At 41.9% G+C, this 18,848-nt stretch overlaps 1 protein-coding gene across 1 annotated transcript in view; it reads right to left on the bottom strand.

The window, feature by feature from the left end:
• Positions 1-18,265, bottom strand: part of galnt14 (UDP-N-acetyl-alpha-D-galactosamine:polypeptide N-acetylgalactosaminyltransferase 14 (GalNAc-T14)) — a 114,524-nt gene extending 96,259 nt beyond the window's left edge. Inside the window, 1 exon segment of the mRNA XM_023974323.2 lies at positions 17,876-18,265. Coding sequence (XP_023830091.1) covers positions 17,876-18,007 — 132 coding nt within the window. The 5' untranslated portion in view covers positions 18,008-18,265.
• Between the last annotated feature and the right edge of the window lie 583 nt (positions 18,266-18,848).

Here is an 18,848-nt window from a genome sequence, read left to right on the forward strand (position 1 = left end):
CCTCTTCCCATTACACAAACAGACATGAAATAAATGACCTCCAGAAACAGGAAAMATGTAATAACGTCAAAACACAGCATCATCTTATTGAACACTACAAAACAACTAGGGATCCCATTACTTTCCTTGACATGACTGCTTCCATTTAAATCACACAATGGGAAGGGCAGTATTAATTTCATACACAGGTGATGAAATGGTGATGCAATTTATTGCTTGCTCTTAAGAAGGATCATTTCACGAGACAAAGCCATTGAGGAGACGATGCAGTAGATAGAAGGTGGTGGGGTTCTAACCTAAATGAGGTGATACAAGCACAAGGGCACTTGGCAATGACCACAGAGCCATAGGGGGGCAGCTCACATCAGCTCCTCTGTCGTAACTGGCCAAGCCCATTATTCCCAGAGGACACTGCTGGCCTGTGACTGTGAGAGGAGACTGAGAAGAGAGGGGAGAGAACAGGAAAGAGAAGGGGAGGAAACAAAGGAGAGGAGGAGAGAGAACAGGGGAAAGACTAGGGTAAACAAGTTGGGAGATAAGTGGTGCATCCTACCCACATTAGGAGGACAGTAATGAGTCGTTAGGGTCTTTAAAGCCAGGTATCTGTCCGTCCGTGTGGTGGGTCAATTCCCTCGTTAGCATGCTGCCGATATCTTTCAAGGCCTTGTCAGTCTGGCGGGAGATGTCATGCTCTGCCACTTTACAAGACTCACAACAGCATCCTACAAGTCTGTAATAGAGGTGGATAATTACAGATGTCTGCTTTCTGCATTAGTTGGACCAAATGKCTGGGGGGCGCAACCTGGCAAAATACAAGATAATATATTTTCATTAAGGCATATCTTTCTGTTATATATTTCCCATAATAAAAGTTGATGTAGTAAAAGGGGGTTATGTGTACAGAATATTTGAGGATGAAATCTGTTTTCTTCATTTAATGATCTCTACAGAATGAAGTTATCTGAATGTAGACAAATTCAACTCCCCAAAAAGCTTGAGAACAACATTGACACGTCACCAATGAATGTTTTGCCTTCAGAGGTTTTCTCAGAGTTACGATGGTTGACAGCTGAATCCACAGAGGGAATGCTAAACTGGTGCTCACCTAYTCACTTTGTCATCTCCAGCAGTGTCAATCTCACCCCATGATGCCACCCACCAATCTGGGCAAAGTGGTTGTGTTTTATTGGCCCAGGCAGCAAACAGAATTCAATTCTAATTGGACAACACAGACAATCTGCCTGCAAATCGATCTGTCACAACAAAGTTGACCGGCTTGAGCAAATTCCAACAGTCCCTAACAGCCGACCAAGGATCCATTTCTCAAGAAAGAACCGGGCGAGCCTCAAGATTGGAATTCCCCACGGGCTGCAAGGCAAGGCAAGGCCTCCAGAAATACCCCTGTCTTTGGTGCAGTCATCATCCTGCCTTTGCTTCTCCTCTGTTGTTGAGGCAGGAGCGAGGCAGGCAGCTCAGCCACCAGAGAGCCAGGTTTCATGTGGAGGATACTGCAGCCTAATTGGATGTGATGCCTTGGTGGAGGGAGAGAGGGAGGGAGGGAGTGAGGGAAGGAGGGAACAAGTGAGACAGAGCAGCGCAACATTTCAACCTCCAGCAGTTAGCAGGCTCGCCTGGCTCCCTCCTCAGACAGAGATGTGTGTCCTAATGAGTTGTGGATGACAGAGGGAGCTGTAATGGGATCCTAGCCCCCCCTCAACCCCTCTACTCCTCCCTGTGTCTGGGTATGTGTGTTTGTGTATGTCAGTCCTATTTCTACACCCCTGAACTCCACCGCAACACTTCTTACCCAACAGAGATAACTAAAGGAAATCTATAACAGGGGGAATCTCTTCATAGTCTGTCTATATAGTCTTGGTGGTACGATAGGAGGTGCACATCCGTATATCTCCAGTATCAAAGCTATGCAGTAATAATTGCACAGCCTCCTGTGACTCACAGCCAGGTAATGAGATAAACCCTAGCAGCTCATTTACAGATCTCTGTCTGGCTCGTCTTATCTCAGATGTGATGTTCAGGACTGCACAGTGCACGCACGCGCACACACTGACACACACTGACACACACACACAGATATTATTAGGAGTCCACGTGGTGGTATTATTTAGTGCTGGGGGTCATAGCTCATAAACCAGCGGATGATAAAGTACAAATGAGAGCCAAGGCCGAGCTGACAGCCCAGACACCAATAACATAAAGAGGGCGTGGAGAGTCCAGCACAATAACGCACATCCTGTCTGGTTGATTTATCCCTGAGACCTACAGGTTCATTCATCATCCTACTGGTCACATTAGGACTAATGCCTCAGCCCTTTACACCACTATCATCATAATGTGTCATCTCTATTTTTTATTGTTGCGTCTCTGATGTCATCAGAGAGATAGAGATATCGAAGTTCCTGGGCATGGTGCATGGTGGGTAAATTATAGATGCGTGTCTGGTCTACAGCAGGAATAGTTTCCACCTGCCCCAGGTACCACAGAAACAGTCAGTCATTATGGCGGGCAGAGGCAGCCCTGACCTATAGAATGTTAACACATCCTCTTGCTGATGACAGCCAATTCCTTTTTCAACTTTCAGGGTTAGCACAATGTGCAGAGGTGATTGCTTAGGGAGGGAAAATTCCCCTCTGTGATGCATTCTCCTCCCTGCATTGGAGGGTAAATAGAGAAATACAGAGACTAGGAGTATGGACAGAAATGTTAATCGCAACACAAAATACAATTCATTGGATGTTTCATACAGTCGGTGTCACCTGAAAGACTCATCTGTATCTGGGATTTATACAGTGTGGGCCAAAGTAATCCTCCTTCTCATAGTCATTGCCTTTATCCCTGCCCTTTGTCGAGGGACACATTGATTCAAGGTGGAAAAGCAGGATACATAGAAATAGTATCATTGCATCATCATCATTCATTTTTCAAATCGGTTTTACTTAGTTTGACTTATTTTTCTGCTTTCCTGAGCTAGTGCTTATTTAGCTTGGTTTCTGCCCAACATTGCAGAGCAGGGGTGTGTCAATATTGGTGACAGGACTATCTTAAAGAGGAAGAAACACAATCAAGTAAACCAGCACAGTCATCAATTAAGAGTCTGGGAAAATCTATTGCCGCACAACCAAAGACCACTTTTACATTGTTTTCTGCCTGCACCAATCTATCTCTGTCTAATGCTATCTTTATTTTTCAATGGGGACTGTTGGATTGGTGCCTGGCGCTATACAGGATGGAGAAAACACAGTCAGTCTTATGAATCATTGCAGGAGGGTAAGAGGGTGTGATATTGGTCTGGCAGCTGTTATGTGGAATGTGCTGTTTTCTGCGACTGTGCGTGTGTGTGTGTGTGTGCGCGCCTGTATGGGTACAAGTATGAGTCAAAAGCATGTCTAAATGTGGGAGGAGTGGTCAAGTATAAATAAATACAAACATAAATAGGCTATCCTCCTGAGACCCAGCAAAAAAAAAAGGTTTTCATTATTATAATTGTTTACATCGCGGTGAAAAAAATATTTTACAAAGAAAACAATTGTAATTGTTTATTTAATTTATGTATTTGTATTTTATGTGCACTGTAGCGCACATAAGGAATCGATTGATAGTAAATATGAAAAATGTAACCTTACAGTAAATGGGTAGTAGGTAAAAACATAGTTGCCGCATCCACTACGAAGGACATTTATAAACAAGCTCTTTAAATAAGAAAAAAAATATTACACTGCTCTGAAAACTCACCAAACTATTCCTGAGATATTTTCTCAATAATAATCCATTTGAAAAGCACAACTTTTCTTCTTATCATATAATATGCTGATTAATATGCTGATTGGGCTGGCAGACATTTTGAAAAACCAGTAAGAGAAAGTTATCCAGGTCACACCCCCACACATGTGATATCATTGAAAAGCCCAGAATGTCCTGTCAAAGGTACAATAGGACGTATCACAGTGGCATGTATGGCCTCAAAGATACAGACCAAAAACCAATGTCCCTTAGAGTGGACAAAAATCAATTGCTGGGTCTCTTTGAGTGCTTTTCCTTGAGCAGGCCTCCATTCTGGGAACAGACAAGTGCTTTTTTATTATCAACACATTATAGCTATATTCACTTATCCATCATACTTTGTACTAAAGCATAATGACATTAAAACATCGAATGTTTCCCTACAAATACTATAAATGGCTCTCAGTCTCATATCTAAAATCCCATGCAAATCAAATGGGTGTGTATAAAGTTGATCATTCCCTGGTAATTTTATTTTGCCAGAGTAGCAGTGGAAACTGGTATCTCCAGGGCATAGTGGGTCTAGTTCAAACATGAAGAAGTGGAGCTAAAATAATCAACAATAGAATTTGAGCTACACAGCACTGGAACCAATTTTGATTAATCACAACTCAACCATACTGTGTGAGAGCTGAGCCGGCTGATGTTTGTATTAAATATTCCCTTTGATTCCAAAAAGCGATTTTCTATTTCATTAAGCTATTTTTTTGCTTTCCTGCATTTGGCATCTGGGGTAAGCAACTTCTCCATTTTTAAACTAGCATAAACACAGCAAAACTGTTTATAAAAGAGTTTGCCTCTTGCCTCTTTTGATCACTGATGTACTGGGTTATAGCAGGCTTACTAAAGTTCTGCGTTCTGGTTGACAACTTGTTGACTTTGCCATGATTGGCTGCTGCATGTGGACCACTTAAAATGAATGGAAATTGGATGCATGGATTGTTAATTTCTCACGGAACTACCATACTAAGTGAGTCATTTTTAATTGGTAACCCTGTGGATGACTCCACTCCAGGGTGGGGTGTATGTAATGGTCCCTATGCTGTATTTCAAGTTTACTAAAGCACATAATAAGCTACCTGAGTCTAATTTTGTTTACTTAATCAAATCTATTCAGGGATTTTCTCCGTCCCCCCTCCCCTAAACTGCTTTCCTTCAATTTTATCACTGAATATGTATGACCCATTGCTACTTATTACKGGGGGGGGGGGGGGGGGGGCATTGCAATCATGGCTGCATACGTGATCTGCAAGCAAGAGCTATGCAACATTTTCTTCTTTTGCTAAGGTCATGAAATAGAAAAAAAACTAAATAATAAAAGAGCATCAAGGTTTCTATGGCTGAAATTCTCCTCCTGTTGCCGTCTGTGCTGCTGCTGCTTCCCGGGTTCCAAATTGAATTATAGAGCATGTCTTTCAAGCTGGGGAAACAATAAAGCAACAGAAAATGGCAGGTGACCCTTCCACAATCTCCCTCTTCTCCCTCTTCCAGTACGCTTCAGAAGAACATTAGTGGAGAGGTTATCAAAGCGACAGTGGTCAACAGACAGAAAAACTAATAACTGGAACGCTTCCTCTGTGGACACAGGTCTGTAAGTGTTATCTTCATAGCTAGGAAAGAAATTGGCTGAAAGGCAATAAGATGAATAGCCCCCATATTAACTGAATTCACAGAAATGTGCCAGAACCCATGCATCAAGGTGTATAGACATTGTGCACCTCTAAATCTCAGATTCAGGCTGTGTTTGAGCAGAGATAAATCGTCTGTGCCTTCATAAACTGGATGAAGTTAAAAGAAATATCCATATTTATTTTGTCTGAAAAAAGAAACTGTTGATCACATGAAAGTAACATGTTCATATTCAGTAATTGGTAACACTTTTTAACCATGCATAAACTGCAACTTTATTACATGGTTATTAATCCATTATTAATCATCAGACAAACAACAACAATCCATGAAAGTGGATTTCATTTGAACTTATCTTATCATTCTCTATAGAACCTCTGAGGTTTGATTCATATGTGAGGCATTCTACACGAATCATCTATGATCTAATTCTGCTTACAGTAGAGACACACTATGAAAGCTCAATGTGTACAGATGTCGGATCTTAAAATAGTCCTGCAGCAACAGGAAATGTGAATTATGTGGATTGTAATTCATGGATATTTTTGTAGGGGTTGATACGTTTTTCGTAACGGAAAACCAAGTGTGAAAGATTACAAACTTCAGAAGCCTTTTTTTAGCCTCAAATACACTACAAGTTTAAAATGTCATGCATTGCAGGAACATTTTCCTGCAACAGTGTGATCAAATTAAGATCCTACATCTGTAGCAGCTAGGGCTGTGGCGGTCACAAAATGTTGTTAGCCGGTGATTGTCAAGCAAATAACTGTTGGTCTCACAGTAATTGACCGGTAATTAACATAAACACATTTAGCACCTCCTGGCTTCCACATAAGCCACTTTTGCTGACCTTTGGAACATCTACATTTTAAAAAGTCTAAATCCAAGTAATATAGCCTAAACCTTCACAATAAATCCATTATTTATTTTAGACAGGTCTAAAGAAGCATGATATGAAGAAAATGTAGTCTATTTCAGAAGAACAGAATAGCATACTCTGAGTTGTCCTGATCTGGCTATGCCAAATGGCTTTGGGCTATACTAGTTCATTTAGCAGAAAAGATTTGCTTAGATTTCCGTGGCATTATTTTATAATATGAAGAACACAATTGAACAAAGCCGAATAAAATAGAAAGGGTATTTTCTCTAAACGATCTGAGGGAGTGCACACATGCGGCTATTCTGTGTTGAGCGGTTAACAAAGAAATACGTTTTCCTATATGCTTCATTTAGAGTTATTAATGTAAGTTGTTGTTCTACAAACAATGGGCTATTTGTTCTGATTTGTAAGACATTGTAAGGCTGCATTATGAGACTAATGATGATTTGAAAAAAGTTGCTTGAAAGGCATGAGGTCTGCTTCGGTTTTTTGCGCAGGCTGTACACACTACATTATTTTTCAATGCCGATACCGATTATTGGAGGACCAAAAAAGCCGATACCGATTAATCGGCTGGTTTTTATATATGTGTATATATATATATATATATATATTTGTAATAATGACAAATACAACAATACTGAATGAACACTTTTATTTTAACTTAATATAATACATCAATAAAATCAATTTAGTCTCAAATACATAATGAAACATGTTCATTTTGGTTTAAATAATGCAAAAACAAAGTGTTGGAGAAGAAAATAAAAGTGCAATATTTGCCATGTAAAAAAGCTAACATTTAAGTTCCTTGCTCAGAACATGAGAACATATGAAAGCTGGTGGTTCCTTTTAACATGAGTCTTCAATATTCCCAGGTAAGAAGTTTTAGGTTGTAGTTATTATAGGAATTATAGGACTATTTCTCTCTATACCATTTGTATTTCATATACATTTGACTATTGGATGTTCTTATAGGCACTATAGTATTGTCAGCCTAATCTCGGGAGTTGATAGGCTTGAAGTCATAAACAGCGCAATGATTGAAGCACAGTGAAGAGCTGCTGGCAAATACAGGAAAGTGCTGTTTGAATGAATGCTTACGAGCCTGCTGCTGCCTACCACCGCTCAGTCAGACTGCTCTATCAAATATTAAATCATAGACTTAATTATAATATAATAACACACAGAAATACAAGCCTTACGTCATTAATATGGTCAAATCCGGAAACTTTCATTTCGAAAAACAAAACGTTTATTCTTTCAGTGAAATACGGAATCGTTCCGTATTTTATCTAATGGGTGGCATCCATAAGTCTAAATATTGCTGTTACATTGCACAACCTTCAATGGTATGTCATAATTATATACAATTCTGGCAAATTAATTACGGTCTTTGTTAGGAAGAAATTATCTTCACACAGTTCGCAACGAGCCAGGCGGCCTAAACTGCTGCATATAGTACTGTAATAATAGTCTTCGTCCTCCTCATCTGAGGAGTAGAAAATGTCGGACCAAGATGCAGCGTGGTGAGTATTCATATTTATTTCGAATACTTTTAAGAAAGAACAAAACAATAACCAAATGAAATAAACGAAGACGCTAGAGTCCCGAAATAGTGAACATACGAACATGAACAACATAACAGGAACAATCACCCACAAAACACACTACAAAACAGGCTACCTAAATATGGCTCCCAATCAGAGACAATGACAAACACCTGCCTCTGATTGAGAACCATATCAGGCCAAACGAAAACCCCACCTAGAAACACAACACATAGAACCCGCCCAACTCACGCCCTGACCAAACTAAAACCAAAGAAAATACATAAGAACTAGGGTCAGAACGTGACAGTACCCCCCCCCCCCCCCCCCACCCCCAAGGTGCGGACTCCGGCCGCAAAACCTGAACCTATAGGGGAGGGTCTGGGTGGGCATCTGTCCGCGGTGGCGGCTCTGGCGCTGGACGTGGACCCCACTCCACCATTGTCTAGTCCGCTTTCGTAGCGTCCTTTGAGCGACGACCCTCGCCACCAACCTATGACTGGCAACCCTACTAAAGGGCCCCACTGGACTGAGGGGCAGCCCCGAACTGAGGGGCAGCTCCGGACTGAGGGGCAGCTCCGGACTAGGGGCAGCTCGACTGAGGGGGCAGCTCCGACTGAGGGGCAGCTCCGGACTGAAAGGCAGCTCCGGACTGAAAGGCCGCTCCGGACTGAAAAGCAGCTCCGGACTGAAAGGCAGCCGACTGGCGGGCGCTCTGGCAGCTCCTGACTGGCGGGCGGCTCCTGGCTGACGGACGACCTCTCGGCGGCTCCTGGCTGACGGGCGGCTCTGGCGGCTCCGTGTGACAAGGCGGCTCTGGCGGCTCCTGGCTGACGGGCGGCTCTGGCGGCGCCGGACAGGAAGACGGCTCAGGCGGCGCTGGACAGACGGGAGACTCTGGCCTGCTGAGGCGCACAGTAGGCCTGGTGCGTGGTGCCGGCACTGGTGGTACCGGGCTGGGGGCACGCACCTCAGGGCGAGTGCGAGGAGCAGGAACAGGGAGTACTGGACCCTGGAGATGCACTGGATGCCTGGTGCGTGGTACCGGCACTGGTGGTACCAGGCTGAGGACACGCACCTCAGGGTGAGTGCGGGAAGGAGGAACAGGGCGTACAGGGCTCTGGAGACGCACAGGAAGCCTGGTACGTGGTGTTGGCATTGGTGGTACTGGGCTGAGGACACGCACCTCAAGGCGAGTGCGGGGTGCTGGAACTTGAGGCCTGGTACGTGGCGCCGGAACCGGAGGGCTGGTGCGTGGGGCTGCCACAGGAGAGCTAGTACGTGGGGCTGCCACAGGAGGTGCAGGGCTAGGGAGGCGCACAGGAGGCCTGGTGCGTGGGACTGGCACAGTCTTCACCAGACGGCTAGCACGCACCTCAGGACGAGTATGGAGAGCTGACTCAGGTAACAACAAATCCCAGACTCGCTCCGTCGGGGCGGATGTCGTGCCTCATGCACCAACACAGCAACTCCCTCATTTCTCTCTCCTCCAATCTCCCCATTAATTCCTTCACTGTCTCTGCTTCACTCCCCTTGCTCACCTCCAATTCCACCCCGACTGGCTCCGGTTCCATCCTCGGCTCCTTACGGTAAGCACGGGGATTTGGCTCAGGTCTCCTACCTGGCTTAGCCACACTCCCCGTGTGCCACCCCCAATACATTTTTGGGGCTGCCTCTCTGGCTTCCAGCCGCGCTTTCGTGCAGCCTCCTCATAACGCCGCCTCTCGGCTTTCGCTGCCTCCAGCTCTGCTTTGGGGCGGCGATATTCCCCAGCCTGTGCCCAGGGTCCCTTTCCGTCTAATATCTCCTCCCATGTCCAGTTCTCCAGGTATTGCTGCCTCTCGTCACCACACTGCTTGGTCTTTTCTTGGTGGGTGATTCTGTAATAATAGTCTTCGTCCTCCTCATCTGAGGAGTAGGAAATGTCGGACCAAAAGGCAGCGTGGTGAGTATTCATATTTATTTCGAATACTTTTAAGAAAGAACAAAACAATAACCAAACGAAATAAACGAAGACGCTACAGTCCCGAAATAGTGAACATACGAACATGAACAACATAACATAACCCAACCCCCTGACCAACTAAAAAAAAGAAAATACAAAAGAACTAGGGTCAGAACGTGACATATACCCTGACTATGCTTGCACAGTATTGCAAGAGAAGTGACACAATTTCCCTAGTTAAAAGAAATTCATGTTAGCAGGCAATATTAAATAAATATGCAGGTTTAAAAATATATACTTGTGTATTGATTTTAAGAAAGGCATTGATGTTTATGGTTCGGTACACATTGGTGCAACGACAGTGCTTTTTTCGCAAATGCGCTTCTTAAATCATCACCCATTTGGCGAAGTAGGCTGTGATTCGATGATAAATTAACAGGCACCGCATCGATTATATGCAACGCAGGACAAGCTAGATAAACTAGTAATATCATCAACCATGTGTAGTTAACTAGTGATTATGTTAAGATTGATTGTTTTTTATAAGATACGTTTAATGCTAGCTAGCAGCTCCTTGCTACACTCCCGTAACACGTAGTCAGCCTGCCACGCAGTCTCCTCGTGGAGTGCAATGTAATCGGCCATAATCGGTGTCCAAAAATGCCGATTACCGATTGTTATGAAAACTTGAAATCGGCATTCCGATTAATCGGTCGACCTCTATTAGTCACTCATTCACAATTTGACAAGCACTTGATAATGCCTAGAATTTCAAGGCGGCATCCCCTTTGTGTGGCCAAAATGCACCCTAAAAAAATCCATGCCTTTATCGCCAGTGGCCAGTGGCCAGCTCCATCACATGATCTGGTCTTTCTCACAGACTACAAGCAAAGACAGACACATCGGGGATACAACTGCGTGCATCCTTATCCAATTCCCAAGGTGCATATCGAAGAAAATGGAAGAACTGTCCACATTTACTTTTCGTCAGCCAACAAGATGAGTAGGCTTAACGAACAGCAAAATCACTAGTCTGTCAATCTACTATCCCCATTGTACCAAGGTCAACCTATTCCTGTCTGTGCAAGAAATAAATATTCCAAACATAGTCTGAGACAGTTGTGGGATGCGATGGATCCCAAATTAATACAACCACTACCATCAAAAAAACGTCTTTATGCAATTTGGCTGACACAACAGATCAGAACGTTTAGCTTAAGATGTTGATAAACTATTTGGCTATTTTTTCACATTATAAGCGCAGCAATGCGGACATGGTAGTAGGCTAGAAGCGCAAATGTTCCATTAGCAGAAAACACAATTCTCAAAAGTGACCGCAAATGCATTTTTATGGTGAAAATTATCTTCCCAAAACTTGAAACTCACACACTGCTTATGTATGCCAGTTAGGCTCTACACCCCTTGTAAAGCTAATTAATGTGCTTAATTTTAAGAAGTTACTTGGCCACTTTAGTTGTGATACAAACCTTATCAAAACATATAGGACTATGGGCTAGGCTACATGAGGTGTGCAAAAGCCATTGTTTCTTATGCTGGGTATTATTCACGTGATAATATATCATTCACAAGTGATAGGGTAATATTGTCACCCATCAGACTATTCTTGATTTAATATTTACATATACTAAATAATATATGTGTGAAATTTGTTTGGATTTATAATGGACCATTATCATGCACCTATATTGAAACTGGGGCAGTGGAAAAAATACATGTCATCTATGAACTTAAATAGCGAATGGAGAACAATTTATTTTCATGCCAGCCAGGTAGGCTATACTCCTGTTGTAAATATAAGCAATGTGCTTATTATTAGGAAAGTTCAGGAATACATATAGTAAGCCTATAGAAAGCTGATGGGATCCTCCTCCTTTTATTAGTGGCCGTCACTCTGTTTTCTTGCGCAATTGCATAGCCTATTGAAATGTCACGAAACATGACATCATGGGCTCTCATGAAGTGCTTGATTAGATTTTCGAATACATTTGCGTTGATGTCAGAGTGATTAGAGGGACAATAGAGTGCAGGGTACCAGGCAGTTAGCAACTATAGTAGGCTACTAATGACCACCAGCAGCATCAGAGCTCGGAGGAACCTAATAACCGCGACTAAACGGTCACGTGGAATTTGACTGCGGTCATGACTGGTGATGACCGCAACAGCCCTAGTTGCAGCAAACTCTGCAGATTCCCAGATCTAAAGCCGTCCATTCAACACCCCCAATTTCTCATGTAAATACCAACGGTGACAAGTTAGAGTTTATTCCTTTCACTCAAGTGTGTGATCCCTCTGCACTGTCTTCCTCACTGACTCCTGATGAAATCAGATGCTTTCGCATAAATGACTACATAAAATATAAATGGTTATATTTGTTCTCTGTCACTACTCTTTAGAACTTAGCTTGCTCTGTCTGTCTAGCGCACTGAGGAAAAACCCTAATAGCAGTACTGACTAAATAAGATTGATGGCTCAATTCTTGGGAGATAAAGGTGAAAATTACAAATGAGCAGTAAAACCGACCTTTTTGTAGCATTACAGAAAAACACATTGGTTACAATTGACAGCCCATTTAGAATTCATGTATATCATTTTTAAATAGTCGAGATAGAATCCCATCAGTCCTGTTTGAATGTTTCAGCATTTCAGCAGCAATATGTTTTTGTGCCATTGCAATGCTATATGGGTGTGAAGGTTATCATCATGCAGGCAATGTGTGTGTGTGTGTGTCTGTGCGCATGAGGATGGTCTGATTTATTGATCTGCTCCTCATAATAGGGGGAATTACTCCTCAGGGCAGGGTAATCACTGCAAAACATCCCGATCACAGCACTTAGCTAAGAGTAACAGTCTAATAGTGTCTGCTAAAGCAATTTCTTTCAATATCATACTGGGAATAGCAAAATGATTAACTAACACGTATTAAATGAGGCGTGCTACTGTTTTTCTCTTAACAGGAGACGGGTTTTGTGGAACACTGAGAGTAACTGATAAAAAAGACACTTTGCATATTTTGCTAAGTGTTTAAGTCTTTTCATAGTTCCTTCAGTAGCTTCCATTCAGGAGACCTGAGGAGCCATATAAAAACACAAGCTGCTGTTGATCCTTAGAAGCTACATTAACCTTTAGGTCTTTCACTGGGTGTACTGTGATCACATGTTATCCACAGTACACAAGGCTTACAATAACACTCACGTTTCACTCTCACTGTCCAAATGTCACGTCAGAGAAAACAGAAGACTTTGTGCACAAAGACAGGCATGTAATACGTTTCAGCCCAAAATGATGTTCAGAAACAAGCCAAGCGTTGCCTTTACACAAACACGTGTTTAGACAACTAGTGCATCCTCTCTTCAGCTACTGTGTAATCACAAACACTCTCTCTCTCTCTCCAAGATGACTCAATATCACACAGAGTCCCTCCACAGTAATCCTAGCACATTCTTATAACACCTACTGTACCAATCTTGAAGATCTTTTGGAGCAATCCTTATGTGTAAAACATCTTCATTCCATCCCTCAGTTTCAGTTATTTTTATCCTCTGAACTAATTTTCTTTCTCCCTCGTTGCTTTATCAGAGATGGGAAAAAGTACAAAAATTACATTTCATACAGGGCAGAAAACTCAGAATTCCAAACGTGTAGACTAGAGCATTTGGGAGTCATTGACATTGTGAGACACAAGCTGAACACAGTGATTGGAACATCTATCTTGTTTGCTCACCAGGCGGGAGCTGCATTGGAAACAGACACGACTTATGAAAATAACTCAGATGTTGAGAGCTGAAAGAATGGGAATGAGCCGCTAAGGTTTTTTTGTTGTTGAGAAAAATAGAAGCCAGTAAGAATAATACAAATAAAAACAGACATAAAAACTACCCAATTATCCTATGGTTACATATTAGTTACATTCCCCATCCACAGCTCCAGGCGAGTCTCAACAACATGCAAAGCACTGTACAGAAGTGTGCTGCTGAAATGACACACATAACGAGGTCAAATTAATAATAAGAGCCTGCCGGCACACAGCTGGTTCAGAGAAAGAGTACATCGTTGGGGATGGAAAGACTTAGCTAGACCCCCTCTTGGATCCGTGCTTTATGCTGCAACAGCTCCCAATCTGGAGCTGAAAAAACTGCATCAGGAATAGCTCAAAGACCCCCAAAAGACAGAGCTTGAGGGGGAGAGAAACTGCTGTGTTCTTCAATGGAAGGATGAATCCATGTTCTTCTACGGATATAGGCAGTCTGTAGCTTTTATTGTTCACAAAGCAGCTGGGTAAACAAACCTACATGGTGAAAGTACACTGAGTGGGAATATTGCATTTGTATTTGAATGACAGATACACACAATATACAGTACCAGTCCAAAGTTTGGACACACCTACCCAGGTGACTACCTCATGAAGCTGGTTGAGAGAATGCCAAAAGTGTGCAAAGCTGTCATCAAGGCAAAGGGTGACTACTTTGAAGAATCTAAAATCTAAAATATATTTTGATTTGTTTAACACTTCTTTGGTTACTACATGATTCCATATGTGTTATTTCATAGTTTTGATGTCTTCGCTATTATTATACAATGTAGAAAATAGTAAACATAGAGGAAAACCCTTGACTGAGTAGCTATGTCCAAACTTTTGACTGGTACTGTATGTTTTATTATCTGTGCAGTAGCATTTGCCACAGACTACCCATTTTTCTTCCCTGTTCACTCCATGTAGCTCCCTCCAGTAACCACGAGCACAACTGTTTCTTGATTTTAACTGGCGCCTTTATTCTGTAGTTTCAGTCAGAATTATCACCTTCCGTGAGAACTAAGTAAATGAAAATACAGTTAAGCACACTCTTACAACCTTCTTATCTTATGAGTGACTTATTAGCTTGGTATAACTCTGAAGTGCTTACATACATAAACAGTTTAGCCAGAGATATAACAGTATCAGATTAAACACACGAATAAATGAAAAATACCTCATTGGCTGCTTATTACAGAAGGGAGGAAATCAAAACTTCACACTTATTATTCCTGGGATGATTTCACGCTTCATCCTTAATTATTATAACGTTACCATCCTAACATACACGCTTCAACCTTCACGAACTACACCCGAAGACATGTAAACTTAGCTAACACAGTGCGGGATTGCCTTCACTCCAAAGGTGTGTTGCTACGATAATAATACCCGTTACAACAGTTCTTAGCCACGTAGTTCCGCTTGTCTTATCATTTCCCCACATAGCGAACACGTAAACAATTCAAACAAAAAAACAACGACATAGACTTACAGGTTAATTGTCAGTTACACTCCACAAATATTTTTTTACAACCCTTCAACCCATAACTCAGCTTCTTGAAAACAGTTTTATTGAATTTATTTCAATATTTTCCTCTACATTGATACTGCTCTGCGTAAGCATTCCAACTCCAGAACCCCAAACAACTCTCTCAGGCTAGAACTTCTTCAGTTGATAGAGGCCCCTCTACCATTTTGACACTGAATCAATCAAGCCTGACTTGAGTGCCTACTTCACACGTCTAATTCCGCCATTCAGCTCCTACACTGAAAAGCACTCACTTGCTCATTGACCCTAAGCATTTGCCATGGACAACTTTACAAAACCCAGCATATATACCAGAATAACTGGCACACAAAATATAATGAAATCTGGCTTCTGCACTCCAACAAAACAAGATTGAAGTCAAGGGGAAAAGTGTAAATAGTTTAATTAAAGCTGACTTTGTATACTGAACAAAAATATAAACGCAACATGTAAAGTATCGGTCCCATGTTTCATGACCTGAAATAAAAGATCCCAGAAATGTTCCATATGCACAAAAAGCTTATTTCTCTCAAATGTTGTGCACAAATTTGTTTACATCCCTGTTAGTGAACATTTCTCCTTTGCCAAAATAATCCATCCACCTGACAGGTGTGGCATATCAAGAAGCTGATTAAACAGCATGATCTTTACACAGGCGCGCCTTGTGCTGGGGACAATAAAAGGCCACTCTAAAAGGTGCAGTTTTGTCACACAACACAATGCCACAGATGTCTCAAGTTTTGAGGGAGTGTGTAATTGGTATGCTGACTGCAGGAATGAACACCAGAGCTGTTGCCAAATAATTGAGTGTTCATTTCTCTACCACAAACAACGTCATTTTAGAGAATTTGGCAGTATGTTGAACTGGCCTAACAATCGCAGACCACGTGTAACCACGCCAGCCCAGTACCTCCACATCCGGCTTCTTCACTTGCAAGATCGTCTGAGACCAGCCACCTGGACAGCTGATGAAACTGAGGAGTACTTCTGTCTGGGGAAAAACTCATTCTGATTGGCTGGGCCTGGCTCCCCAGTGGGTGGACCAGGTGCCCAAGTCAAATCAAATCAAACTTTATTTGTCACATGCGCCGAATACAACATGTGTAGACCTTACTGTGAAATGCTTACTTACAAGCCCTTAACCAACAATGCAGTTCAAGAAAGAGATAAGAAAATATTTACCAAATAAACTAAAGTAAAAAATAATAAATAGTAACACAATAAATAACAATAACGAGGCTATATACAGGGGGAACCGATACCGAGTCAATATGCAGGGGTACAGGTTAGTCGAGGTAATTTGTACATTGAAGTGACTATGCATAGATAAYAAACAGMGAGTAGCAGCAGTGTACAAAACAAATGGAGGGGGGGGTTGGTCAATGTAAACAGTCCAGTGGCCATTTGATTAATTGTTCAGCAGTCTTATGGCTTGGGGGTAGAAGCTGTTAAGGAGCATTTTGGTCCTAGATTTGGTGCTCCGGTACTGCTTGCCGTGCGGTAGCAGAGAAAAGAGTCTATGACTTGGGTGACTGGAGTCCCTGACAATTTTTTGGGCTTTCCTCTGACACCACCTAGTATATAGCTCCTGGATGACAGGAAGCTTGGCCCCAGTGGTGTACTGGGCCATATGTACTACCCTCTGTAGCGCCTTACGGTCAGATGGCATACCAGGCAGTGACGCATCCTATGCCCTCCCAGGCTGTGCCCCTTCCCAGTCATGTGAAATCCATAGATTAGGGCCTAATGAATTAATTTCAATTGACTTATTTCCTTATATGAACTGTAACTCAGTAAAATCATTCAAATTGTTGCATGTTGTGTTAATTTTTTTGTTCAGTATAAAATATGAGTAATAAGCACAGAAATGTGTCCGCTGTAAAACGTTACACCTTTTATGGCTATAATTGCCACTGTCTGGCTGTCTTGGTAATGGTAGATATTATTATTCCATCACATTATGTTCATCAGTTCACACAGGGACCACATATTACAAGTCAATTACTGAACCTCTTGAATGGTTAATGCTGAATTTTCAGACAAGAGTAGGTTACAGAACAGAAAGACTAATAAATGTATGGTTAAAGGCATAAATGTATGGTTATGCTTTAAATTATTTTATCGAGGCTTTAAGAAATTCAAGTATTCGAGGAATTCATTATATCAGTGTTTAATAAATTGTGTAGTAGCCTACACTTTAGCGAAACTTTTGTTCATACCAATTTAGTGAGCGTCTGACTGTTCTTTGTGAACGTGGCATTACATATATCAGATGTTTATGCAGATATATATTCTAGGATTATTTATACAGTATCTTGTTTTCAGTTTGGAATATACAGAAAGCGCATCTAAACCTCAATTTGCAAACTCATTATAACCAATTGAAACGGCACTTTGCAATACATACTGTATGGGATGGACACATTCAGTCAACCCGAATAAAAAAAGTTAGAAACAACTGGTTGTTGGCTAATGTGCAAACTTCTAGAAAGCAATGTAGAGCAGAAGCCGTGATACACTGTAAGACGACACCAGAGTGGAAATTCTGACACCCTCTCAAGCATAAATATTTTGTTTTACATAGAAACACGCCTACATTTTACCTGCGCGCACTCATGCACTTGGTCCGAGTTTAGCCTGCACTATTGCTAAATGCATAGGAAGTTATCTTACCTGCATGTGGGATATAGCTTAGATGCGATGATACAGGATAAGGAATGATAGTGCTGCTTACCTGTCTGTAACGTGCGTCTTTGGTGCCCAGGTCGGATACTTGCTGCCTACTTAGGAGTATCAAATACAGTAGTGCAGCAGTCCAACAAAGCACCACCAGAGCCAAAGTCAGTTTTCGAGAAAGCCGTTTCATTTTCCTATGAGTTCCTGGAGCAGATATCGCCCCTTTATTGGCGGGGCAACCTACGAGAAGCACATTTCTAGGAAAGTCGGTTCTGGAGACGTGCTTTTGCGCTCTACCCTCATTCTCTGGTTCGTCTTTTCGAACGCTGCACGTCCGCTTGCTCCAGACGCGTGCACAATGACTGCCCTGGTTGCAAGATTCTCTATGACCGAACTGATAGCTAGGCTGTGCGCTATGACTCGCTGGAGCTACGATGTACGACACTTGATGCCGTCCAGCTTGATCAAAATCAGAGGTTGGCGGGGTACCTATAATATCTGAATTGGTTTAGCACCACCTACCGTGCAAATCATAATGTACAAGGTTTTGTAGTATATTGTACTTGCAATGCTTATATCAATAGAACTTGATTCCACCCAATTTAACGGATATAGTCTTTAATTAATTATGCAGCCTAGTTCAGCTCCAGTTTTTGTGTTTTTCCAGAGTTATTGGCCTATTATAATACTGGTGATAACACAGGTGAGATGAGGTCTGGTTACAAAAGACTAATAGAATAGAATATAATAGAAAATAGAATCGATCTTTATCGACAATTCAGTGGGTTTTTCAGATACACTTCAGATACACATACATTCGCCACTCTGCATTTTAAACTTGTACATATTATACTGTACTTTTGATATTGTCTAATCACACTAAGATTTACTTCTAGATGGAACTTCTAGACTCAAATAATAAAACGCAAATGGATCACAAATGTATTGTCTTGTTACACCATCTAGTTACACCATCTAGTGGTAGTCAGTCCTCGAATAATCCATAAACCATTGTATAAACTAGTGTAGGC

This window comes from Salvelinus sp. IW2-2015, linkage group LG28 (assembly GCF_002910315.2).
Source record: "Salvelinus sp. IW2-2015 linkage group LG28, ASM291031v2, whole genome shotgun sequence".
NCBI lineage: Eukaryota > Metazoa > Chordata > Actinopteri > Salmoniformes > Salmonidae > Salvelinus > Salvelinus sp. IW2-2015.